The following is a 12551-nucleotide window of genomic DNA, read 5'->3' as shown; positions in this document are numbered from 1 at the left end:
TGTCCTTAATTTGTGAAGTCAAAGTAAATGCTTCTAAAAAGCCATTCTCCTTGTCTGGTAAAATCTCAAGGGTTCAGAGGAGAAAGGAGTACCAAGACCACACAAAAAATAGATCTTGCTCTTCTTCACCAGGTCCTTCCTCAGGGAGCCATAAATCCTCTTGAACCTCAGGGGAAAAGGTAGCACAAAGCCCCAGAAGGGTTGCTCTGGCCCCTGGTAAGGCACGAGTCACCGTGCCTCAAGACCAGCTCCCTTGATACCACTTACATTGTCCAGTATCATCCTCCAGGTACTGAGGCCCCTGGTACCATGTCTCTGGTACTGACGCCATCTACTCACCTGTCTTCATGTTTGGTGCAACAGATTTGGTACCAAAATTATATATAGCCTCAAAAGACTTACTGGTCGTTTTGGTACTGGGATCCCCACTGTTGCAGTGCTGAAGCTTCCTCCTTTGGCATCGACTGCTGCTCCAGTATGAGAAATGAGGACATCAATGGTACTGACCAGAGCATCATCTGAAAGTGCTTTCAGCACACCAGCTGATACAGCCTCTCCTCATAGGGAGGACTATTCATTCTCCTCAGGTACTGAGGGCATTAGAGAGTCTTCTCTGGTTTGTTCCCTAAGATCCAGATATTCAGGGCAATTTACACCTGAGAGGGAATGATGGGATGAATTTTATTACTCTAGGCATTGAAGCTCAAAGAGGCTCAAAGTACATGCTGGTATCATTGCCCTTGGCCGTAGCCCTTACTGCCTATCAATAGCCTTGGACTTATTGGGCTCTGTGAAGGATTCACTATGCTAGAAGACCAGTGTCTGCTTCTCAAATCAGGACTAGTTCCCTTTCTCCACTGCACAAGGCGGCTTTACAGCCAGCTCAGTCTGTTCCTGCATCAACTGAACAGGCTAATGGTTCAGATGAAGAGAGTCTTAGTCAGAGGACCATCTTTCACCAGCTCATATGTCCCCATCATTCCTGGATGAGGCTGTACTTGTTGAGTTATCTTTGTCAATGAGTATAGCCTCAACAGATGACAAGATGTTCCAAGACTTGTTAATCAGAATGGCTAACATGCTGGAGCTTCCAGTTGAGGTAGTTCAGGAAAAAAAAAATCACACAAGCTTCTGCTCATCTTGCACACCTCGGTACCTGGACATCTTGCAATACCCATCAGTTAGGGACTTTCAGAGCCAGCTAAATTGCTCTAGCAGACAGCTGTCTCTCTGGTACCAATATTGATGAGAGCAGACCATCACTACCAGGTTTCTTCCTAGGATTTTGGGCATATCCCACACCAGGTTCAATAGTGGTTACTGCATCAAATGAGAGATCACGTTGAAATAACACCAAAAGACAAGGAAAGCCCCCCAAAACAATTTATTCTGATGGAAAAATTACTTCACATCATGCCTCCAAATGAGAATCACCAAGTACCAAGACCTTTTGGTTAAATATGATTAACTGAAGTGGGATTCAATGGTTAAATTTGCCAAAAGCCTTCGTCAAGACAATAAGGAAGATTTTAAGTTGCTCTTCACTGAAGGTCAGCTTGCAACATGCATATGCCTCCAAGCACTGCTTTGTGCTTCAGAGGGCGATCTCAAGTGTTACGAAGAGATCCTCAAAGAATTTCAAGTAGCAATTGAGGCTCTTGCATTTAGCACTCTTCAGTGCTAAAACAGTTGAGGCCTTACACTGAAGGACTTGCAAAAGTACATCAATCCTCAGCCACAGCATTTACTCCCGATATAGGCACCTAGAAAGTGTCAAAAATTTCTGAGAAGGAAGTAATCTGGATCCACCACAATATCTGCTTATTAGTCTCTCTCATGATCCAGGCAGCAGATTTGACTTCTTGTTTGGGAGTGGTATACAAATTCTTTTTGATCTTCCAATTATATCCCCTCCATACGGGAGTTACTTGTTTCATTGTGGGGTGTGGAACACTGTCATTAAAGCCTACTGAGTTCTGGAAATCTTGGCTGTTCCATTCAGTTCCAGACCAAGGGTGCTGGAGCCCTCCCAAAAGATGTTAGTGATAGATGTCTCCACACTAGGATAAGAAACCCATTTGGGCAATCTTCAAACACAGTATACTTGGACTTCTGGGGAAACATGACTCCACATAAATGTCTTTGAGCTAAAAGCCATTTATTGGGCATGCACAGCTTTCTTCCTGCTTCTGAAAGGACTGATAATTCAAATCATGATGGACATTCCATGTTTTATATAACAAGCAAAGGGGAGCAAGATTCATTCCCCTATGTAAGGCAGCTGTATATCTATAGAACTTTTGTATCCACCATAGCAGTACATTTGTCAGGATTACAGAACATAATGACAGATCACCTCAGCACACAATTTTCAAGTGATCACAAGAGGTCAGTAACAACATAATCCAAGACATTTCTAAAGTGGGGTTATCACACCATATACCTCTTTGCCAACAAAGAAAACAAGAAACATAAAAAGCTCTCCTCCAGAGAGGAAATAATTAGGGATTCCTATCTGATGCATTCGTGATAACATGGCCCCTGGACTTTGTCACAGTTTCAGGGCAACTGTACCGATATTCCCCCTTGTGATCCACCAAGGGCACGCATTTTAGGCATTGGCTCTCATGGGCAGAGACTTGTGTCTCACTCCTTCCTGACCAGGAGTGTTAAGGCTGCACAGATCCATGCCTTACAATGTGATAGCCCGAGCAAGCAGACTGCCTAAAAAGCCAGCACCTGTGCTTTGCTTTCTCTCTGAGGAAGCTATGACCATTATATTGCCTGCAGTTGTAAGTTACCATACAGCTCCTTCTAAGCAAGCACATTTATTCTTAAGGTAAATGCATTACAGAGAAAATATGTTGAAAACAGTAAAACAACCTAAAAAGCTTACCTGAGGTCATCCCAACCTCAAGTTCTGGTAGGTGCCAGTCCTTCAAAACCGACAGCTAGGTTTTCCCAGGGTTACAGGTTCATCTGTCTTAGAACCAGAACAACAACTGGCCTGATCGGCCGTTTCTCTATGTAGCTCAGGTCTTTGATCTTGGCCTTTTATATTAGGTAATCACCAGACAATGGTGTTCTCTTCAGGGCGTAGTTACAAAAGGCTGGGTTTTTGCATAATCATGGTTGGGGAATTTGCATTAACTTTTCCCTAGGGATTCCTTAGGAAATCCACATAATTGTCCCAAAAGTTCATACCTGTGTGGTACGTTTTCAGTATAGTCTTTTGAACTCCCAGGTTCCACATCTCTTCACATTTTCCCCCTTAAAGAGGTTACGTACAATCCTGTCCCACAATAAAACAAACTTAATACAATAAGGTCTTTCAAGAAATTGCCATATCTTTCACAGGTCTGATGTACACTTATCCTCCCGTTCCATTAATCCTGAGGGTTCTCAGAAAGCCTAGGCAGGACTCAGCCAAAATGATCATGGTAGCTCCAGCATGGCTGACAATTCTGGTACTGGGACCTAAACAATCTCCCCATCCAAATTCTGATACGGTTGCCTCTTCAGGCAGACATAATATTGCAGAGATGCAGTCAAATCTTCCATCCCATTCTACCTACTCTGTACCTCACAGTATGGATGCTGTCTGGCTGATCTCTGTGGAAAGATACAGTTCATCTGAAGTACAAAGTATCCTAATCCATAACAGAAGACTCAACGAGGTGTGCTTATGCAGCTAAATGGAAGAAATTCACTGTCCAGGTGCAATAACGGCAGTATCCCCATCCTTGTCACAGATACCAAACATACTGGACTACCTTCTCTCTTTAAGGAACTCTGGACTGTCTGTGAATTCCCTGAGGATCACCTAGCAGCCATCTCACTAGCAGCAGTTTTTCACTCTCCAATTCAGGGGTATTTCATATTTTCACACCCTACGCTGGCTAGATGTTTGAAAGGCTTTATGTGGGTATGTCCCTGTCAAGGTTCCTTCCCCACTCTGAACTCTAGGGTACAGATGTGGGGACCTGCATGAAAAACCCCCTAAGCTTATTTTTACCAGCTTAGGTTAAAACTTCCCCCAGGTACAAACTATTTTACCTTTTGCCCTTGGACTTTATTGCTGCCACCACCAAGCGTCTAACAAATATATAACAGGGAAAGAGCCCGCTTGGAAACGTCTTTTCCCCCCAAATCCTCCCAAACCCTACACGCCCTTTCCTGGGGAAGGCTTGATAAAAATCCTCACCAATTTGCATAGGTGAACACAGACCCAAACCCTTGGATCTTAACAATGAAAAAGCAATCAGATTCTTAAAAGAAGAATTTTAATTGAAGAAAAAGTAAAAGAATCACCTCTGTAAAATCAGGATGGTAAATACCTTACAGGGCAATCAGATTCAAAACATAGAGAATCCCTCTAGGCAAAACCTTAAGTTACAAAAGGATATAAAAACAGGAATATACATTCCATTCAGCACAACTTATTTTATCAGCCATTGAAACAAAACAGAATCTAATGCATATCTAGCTAGATTACTTACTAAGTTCTAAGACTCCATTCCTTTTCTGTTCCTGGCAAAAGCATCACACAGAGAGAACCTTTTTCTCCCCCCCTCCAGCTTTGAAGTTATCTTGTCTCCTCATTGGTCATTTTGGTCAGGTGCTAGCGAGGTTATCCTAGCTTCTTAACCCTTTACAGGTGAAAGAGTTTTTCCTCTGGCCAGGAGGGATTTAAAGGTGTTTACCCTTCCCTTTATATTTATAAAAAGAAAAGGAGTACTTGTGGCACCTTAGAGACTAACCAATTTATTTGAGCATGAGCTTTCGTGAGCCACAGCTCACTTCAAGCTCATGCTCAAATAAATTGGTTAGTCTCTAAGGTGCCACAAGTACTCCTTTTCTTTTTGCGAATACAGACTAACACGGCTGTTCCTCTGAAACCTGTCTTTATATTTATGACAGTCCCCTAGTCATTGAGGCTCACCCTCCTTGGGATCTAAATATTGTACTAATGGGGTTAATAGGCTCACCTGTAGACCCATTGGCAACATGTTCCCTGTTTTACCTTTCCATTAAAACAGCTTTCTGGTAGCAGTAACATTGACCAGAAAGATAGAGGAGATACAGGCAGTCATGGCAGGACCCCCCGTGTGATGGGTTACCTCCCACTCCAGGGTGCCACCTGATGTACTGGAGTCCAAGTGAGCCCGCCTGTTCCACCAGTCTGGGCTCCCTCATCCTGTCCTGCTGTGCCAGGCCCTCAAGCCTTGTGTAGCACACACACAGGTAGGGACACACCCTATAAACCCAGGATTGTAGTGTCTTGCGCTGCACAGAAAACTGGCATTTCTTTCACAGGCCAGACACCTTTTCCAGCTCGGGCTCAGCTCTTCTCTCATCTCCCCCTGCCCTTGTTTTTCAGATGTTCTCAGCAGTCATCCTGGGCAGGGATTCAGTGAAGAATGAGCTCTGATTAACTCACTTCCCTGCCTTAAATAGAATTTACATATGGCGGGAATCCTTTGTTTCCCAGTTTGGTCCCCACCACCTATTAGTGGAAAAATACTAGTGGGCCAAGATGGGATCCAGTACCAGGTGACATTGTTGCCGGCACCCAGTGCCAAGAGGCTAAACAACAGCTGAAGTTGGTTCGTTACCCGGTGTGCTACACCCAATAATCACAACGGGGTGGAGAAGCAGAAAAGTTGATTTGAAGCTTCAAATAGGTACAGGGAGATTTGAATCTCAAATCCTGTACACAGAGCAGGAAGTTACACAGGCTTTTATACATCCTTTTTCCCAGCATACTTATCCAATAGCAAGCTGCCCCAAGTATCCATATAGCCAGCCAATCCAGTTCCCAGCTAGTTCCCTGGTTCTCTGTATCATTTATTAAACTATACATAAAGCTGCTTTATTCAGCATTGTTCTTCCATATCTGCCCTGTGTGGCCTTGCTTAGTTTCAGGCAGTCTGACTCTGCAACATATTGTTGCAGATTCTCAGCATAACTGCTGTGTGTGCCTCCAGGCGGGGGGGGCCAAGGACACTTGGGCCTAGTATGCAGAGCTGCTGCGAGTGCCTCCAGGCGGGAGGGGGGGCCAAGGACACCTGGGCGATCGCATGATCCTTCAGTGACAAAGCAGTATCCCAGGAAGCTTCTCAGGAAGGTGGGAGATTAGCACCTTCAAAGTCCTATTGTTCTCTCTAATGGCCCATTGACTAACCAGCCAGACTGATTGCATTTTGTCTGGTGGGCATTCCCCAGGTGCAGATATTTTTGTAATTGAAACATAGTCCATATTCCTAACTTCAGATACAGAAATTATACTTTTATACAAATAGGATAATCATACTCAGTAAATCATAATCTTTCTAGTTGTACCGCACGTGACCAACCTTGCACAGAACACATCTTAGTTATGCCATATTCATATCAGAATATCTCTGAAGAATATGGGGCATAGGGTCACACCACATATACAATTTTTCATAAAGAGAGGGTGTCATTGAAACATCAACTGCAGTGATTCCTGACTGTAACTTGAATCTAGTCATCCATCTACATATTTTTCCCTTAAAACTACATTCAGATAAAAGGTGAGGTGTAGCTTTTCACCATAGATGGTCTTAGAGCCCTTACTTTCTATATAGATAGAACTAAGTCACTGAGACTATCCGCAAGATTATTCATAGTTTATGGATACAGGGCTAAAAGACAGGTCATTTCAACACAGTTTCTGACTGGGTTTCTGCTTGTATCTAGCTGTATTATGAATTAGCAAGATAGATCCATCTAGGAGACTAACAGCTCACCCTACTGGGGCACGATAGAGTGAGCACTACTACTGGAGCACCCTCCTGTGAGGAACGCTCCCATATTGGAGATAGGTAGGGCAGCTATTTGCAGTGCAGTACATATCTTCACTGAGCATTATCCTGTAGTGGAGGTATCAGGATCTGATGCTAATTTTAGTGGAGCAGTCTTACAACTGCTATTTAGGAAGACTCCTAGCACTCACCTTAAGTGATCTAGGTCACTGCTTCTGAGTTACCAACTGTAATATATAAGGACAAGCACTGAAAGAAAAGAAAATGTTTACTTACTTGCAGTAGGTGTGATTCTTTAACATGTATTGTCCATGTATATTCCACGACCCATCTCTCTTCCCCGCTAGTATGAAGTCTGATAACACCTTGATTCTGTATTGGCAAAGGAACTGAGAGGCTGTTGGGATTGCCCCTTTCTTTATGTCCTTAATAGGAGGCATGAGGACTCTCAGGTCAGCCCCCAAAAGACTGCTGGCCAAAAGAATCCAAACTCAAGTGCATTGGGTGCATGCACACCCACCAGTGAAATATATATGGACAACAAATCCAGAAGAAACACAGCTACTGTAAGGTAAGTAACTGTTATTCCTGCAGAATCTACAGGCAGTCTCATGATCCAGCCCTACTCTGCTTTGCTTCACAGGATCACAGCATGACTTAGGGAGGCTCTTGTACCTTCACCAGCACTTTGTTGAGTAAGGGAAGCAAATTCAGATTTTTTTAGCTTCCTTCTCTTCCCTGTATAGGAGTTCTCCACTCAGAGTACACTCAAACCTATTTATAGTAGCCACCAGAAGACTCTAGATGTTGTCTGCCATAGGACAAAAAATCCAACAACTGTATGCCCTGACACTGCACTTTCATTTATACACTTTTAAGTATTATACTGATATTTAGATGAGTAAAGAAACCATTATTCTCTGTCAACAATTAAAAAGTTTAACATATTTAATCTTCCTTTTCATCTGAAAAATATCCCTAGTTTGGAAGCAGTTTTCATTTCTGATTGCCTTAGCAAATTGACTATAATGCAATTTACACAGTTGGAAAGATCTGTGGGTGGCCAGAAATGAGTGAAACAGGTGGCTGCTTACTACTTTGTGAGGTATTATGAAGGAGGTGGGAACTCTCACAGATTTCAAAAAAAAAGCCCTTGAGGAATTCCACCATGATTTCAACAATTTCCATCCCACCATCAGCCTCAGCCTGGACCAGTCTACACAAGAGATCCACTTCCTGGACACTACAGTGCTAATAAGCAATGGTCACATAAGCACCACCCTATACCGGAAACCTACTGACAGCTATACTTACCTACATGCCTCCAGCTTTGATCCAGACCACACCACACGATCCATTGTCTACAGCCAAGATCTACGATACAACCGCATTTGCTCCAACCCCTCAGACAGAGACAAACACCTACAAGATCTCTATCAAGCGTTCTTAAAACTACAGTACCCAGCTGCCGAAGTGAAGAAACAGATTGACAGAGCCAGAAGAGTACCCAGAAGTCACCTGTTACAGGACAGGCCCAACAAAGAAAGTAACAGAACACCACTAGCCTTCACCTCCAGCCCCCAAATAAAACCTCCCCAGCGCATCATCAAGGATCTACAACCTATCCTGAAGGACGATCCCTCACTCTCATAGATCTTGGGACAGGCCAGTCCTCGCTTACAGACAGCCCCCCAACCTGAAGCAAATACTCACCAACAACCACACACCACACAACAAAAATACTAACCCAGGAACCTATCCTTGCAGCAAAGCCCGTTGCCAATGCTGTCCACATATCTATTCCGGGGACACCATCATAGGGCCTAATCGCATCAGTCACACTATCAGAGGTTCGTTCACCTGCACATCTACCAATGTGATATATGCCATCATGTGCCAGCGATGCCTCTCTGCCATGTACATTGGCCAGACTGGACAGTCTCTATGCAAAAGAATAAATGGACACAAATCAGATGTCAAGAATTATAACATTCAAAAACCGGTTAGAGAACACTTCAACCTCCCTGGACACTCGATTACAGACCTAAAAGTCGCAATTATTCAACAAGAAAACCTTCAAAACCAGACTCCAATGAGAAACAGCAGAACTGGAATTAATCTGCAAACTGGACACCATTAAATCAGGCTTGAATAAAGACTGGGAGTGGATGAGTCATTACACTAACTAAAAATTATTTCCCCATGCTAATTTTCCCCCATACTGTTACTCACACCTTCTTGTCAACTGTTTGAAATGGGCCATCTTAATTATCACTACAGAAGTTTTTTCTCTCCTGCTGATAATAGCCCACCTTATTTGTTTGGTCTCATTAGAGCTGGTATGGGAACCCTCATTTTTTCATGTTCTCTGTATAGATCTATCTGTTTATCTTCCTGCTGTATTTTCCACTACACACGTCTGATGAAGTGGCCTTCAGCCCACAAAAGCTTATGCTCAAATAAATTTGTTAGTCTCTAAGATGTCACAAGTACTCCTCGTTCTTTCTGCTAATACTTAGTTTTACAAATAGGTAGACTGATGCACAGAGGTATTAAACTGACTTGCAGCAGGGGTAATGGAGGCAGTGACAGAGGCTGTCTCTATCTAAAAGACCACACTTCTCCCTTATACTTATGGTTTCTTTTGTCATTGGTTTAATATGACAAAATATTCATTACATACAAAGAGACTAAGGGCTACAAAATTATAATGATAAAACTTGGATCTTAAATGTTTGGTAAATAATGTAATTTCTGTATTGATGGTGAGGTTGTTAAAATAGAAAAGGATGACTGTTACAGCAAATTATCTCACATTATTTTGTTTATTTGCTAGGAGCAAAAACTGGCAGTTGAAAATCCACTAAGCGAAAAGCCTCCACCATCCCCAGGTACTACTGTGTGTTGAACATAATCCCTAAAGTGAGGGGTTTAGAATAAAGTACATTAATACATTTTTTCTGCTGTTACACAAAAAGCAAAAGTTATATATTTGAGGTACAAGAGATAGAATACTCAGTGACATACAAAAGCAGTAACTCCAGGCTTTTTCTTCATGTGAATTATTTATATTTGTTTTTATTTTCCAAATATGAATAATGTGAATGAATTTTGGCTGAATATGATTAATTTAGGGAAAGATCATAGGCACTGAAGATGATTTCTTTTCATAGCATGTTTGCTAATAAATTAAAGGTTAGTGTTGTAGCCATGTCGGTCCCAGGTAGGAGAGAGACAAGGTGGGTGACGTAATACCTCTTTTTGGACAAACTTCTGTTGGTGAGAGAGACAAATTGTGAAAAGCTCTGTGTAGCTTGAAAGAGTGATCACTCTATATCTGATCCATCAGTCCTCATCCTCAAAGGAAACCTGCATGACACTTTCAAAAGATGAGACTAGGAGCTTGAATTCAAAACTTTGCTAGGCACTAAAAAATCATGTATTAATAAAGACACTATATTTATGGTTTATTACAATAATCTGTAACCCCTCCTTTTGGCCTATGACTCCAAAGGCGTTAACATGCCACTTCACCTTGAATGGTGTCTTAAATTCTGTGTTAACTACTTATGCTAAACGATCCGTTTGATCCTGTATTTAGGTGTGACACTCTTAATACCTTTCTCAAACATAAAGAAAAGCTTTGTGTAGCTCGAAAGCTTGTCTATCTCACCAGCAGAAGTTAGTCCAATAAAATATGTTACCTCACCCCCATTATCGCTCTAATAAATTAAAGAGTCATCGTAGGTGTCAGGATAAAGCATGATATTTGCCAGACTTCCCAGTGGGAGGTCAGGAACAGAAATAGCTGTTAACAGAATATAAAGCCAATAGAGAAATATGGAGAAAGGAACTTGGAATTAAAGAAATTTCTAATACCTAAGCATCGTTATTTACCTCATGAGTCTTGGGAATCTTCATCTTTGTGACATGCTCTAGGAGATCTGAATGAAAGGCAATACTGTAACATTTATCCTTCACCTTCTCTCTAGTCACCTAAGTTTTGTGTACACTAGAGAATTTTACCAGTGTACTTGCACCAATGTGATTGAAGTGATGTAAATTACAGTAATGCAGTACATCCACACATGGCATTGCCTTCTGCTATTGCAGAGTCTATGGATTGTTGCATCTAACCAGCAATTCCAGGCACAGCTCCCTGGATCTCCTAAGGAGGTGTATAATGTCTATGGTATATTTACACATGTTCAAATTTATTATTTTTCTTTTGTTTCCTTTGAAAGGTTTTTCCTATATAAAAAGCTTCTATGCCCTCACACTTGCATATGCCATATGAGAAGGTTAACAACTCCCAACACACCCAATACCAGATAAACTGGCTGTAGTATAAACAAGCCTCTTGTGTTTTATTACAACAGTGGTCACCCAACCATAGATCGCGATCGACTGGTTGATCCTGGAGACTCTCACAATTGACGGCAACCTCCGGGCACTTAAAGTCTGGCTGCGCAGTGGGGCTGCTGCTAAGGCAGGCTCCCTGCCTGCCCCGGCCCCACGCCACTCCCAGAAGTGGCCAGCACACCCCTGTGACCCCTGGGGGGGTGGGAGGAGCAGGGGTCTCTGTGCGATGCTCCTGCCTGCAAGCACCACCCCCTACAGCTCCCATTGGCCAGGAACTGGGAACTGTAGCCAATGGGAGCTGTGGGGGTGGTGCCTGTAGAGAGGGGCAGCGCGCGGAGCTACGTGCCCCCCCCCGGGCCGCAGAAGCACATTGCCTACTTCCGAGAGTGGTGTGGGGCTGGGGCAGGCAGGGAGCCTGCCTTAGCCCCATTGCACTGCCGACTAGGAGCTGCTCGAGGTAAGTGCCACGTGGTGGGAGTCTGCACCCCAACCCCCAGCCCTGAGCCTCCTCCTGGAGCTAGCACCCCATACTCCCTTCTGCACCCTGAACCCCCTCCTGTACCCCAGCCCTGACCCCTTCCCAGAGCCAGCACCATGTACCTCCTCCTGCACCCCAACACTGTGCTCCAGCCTGGAGCATCCTTGTGCACCCAAACTGCCTCCCAGAGCCAGCACCCCATACCCCCTCCTGCACCCCAACACTCTGCCTCAGCCTGAGGCCCCCTCCTGCACCTAAACTCCCTCCCAGAGCTTGCACACCTCACCCCCCCCCCCCGCACCCCAACCCTCTTCCCCAGGCTTAGCCTGGAGCCCTCTCCCACACTCTGAACCCCTCGATCCCAGCCTAGAGCCCGCACCCCCTCCCAAACCTCTGCCCTAGCCTGATGAAAGTGAGTGAAGGTGGGGGAGAGAGAGTGGGGTAGATCCTGGATTGCATTTATATTCTAAAAGTGATCTTGAGTAAAAAGTTTGGAGACCACTATATTATAGCTATCTGTTATATAAACAGATATAGATAAGTATAACTAACTCCAGGTTTCCCAAGCAGCTCTTGGAGTGGATATATACTCCTGCAGCCCCCTTCTACAATTGGCCTAAGCAGAGCTGGATTCAGGCATAGGCACTATAGGCCACAGCCTCTTATAGCTAGGGCTCCAACTCCTAGAGTCCATTGATGAGGATAGAATCTCAACTTTCATTTTAAAAAAAGCAAGTTTTCTACAAAGATACAAAGAAAAGTTTGAAAACATGATCAAAGTATAACTCATGCAGTGATGTCTGCCTGATTCTGCAGACAGCCTGAAACTGTAGCTCTGCAAGGTGTGAACGACCTCATGCTTTCCAAGAATGTGTTAACTCAAAGACCAACTGTTTGCCGGGACAGGGGAGAGAGCCTCCAAC

At 43.7% G+C, this 12551-nt stretch overlaps 1 protein-coding gene across 3 annotated transcripts in view; it reads left to right on the top strand.

Moving 5' to 3' along the window:
- The window catches only part of CEP89 (centrosomal protein 89), a 131710-nt gene that overhangs the window by 21645 nt on the left and 97514 nt on the right, over window positions 1-12551 (top strand). For all 3 annotated transcript variants that reach the window (XM_048870771.2, XM_048870770.2, XM_048870772.2), the window contains one exon: window positions 9625-9679. In XM_048870771.2, coding sequence (XP_048726728.2) covers window positions 9625-9679 — 55 coding nt within the window. The remainder of the gene's footprint in view (window positions 1-9624; window positions 9680-12551) is intronic.

Source organism: Caretta caretta, chromosome 12, assembly GCF_965140235.1.
Source record: "Caretta caretta isolate rCarCar2 chromosome 12, rCarCar1.hap1, whole genome shotgun sequence".
In the NCBI taxonomy this organism is placed as follows: domain Eukaryota; kingdom Metazoa; phylum Chordata; order Testudines; family Cheloniidae; genus Caretta; species Caretta caretta.
This window is presented reverse-complemented; position numbering and strand designations above follow the sequence as displayed.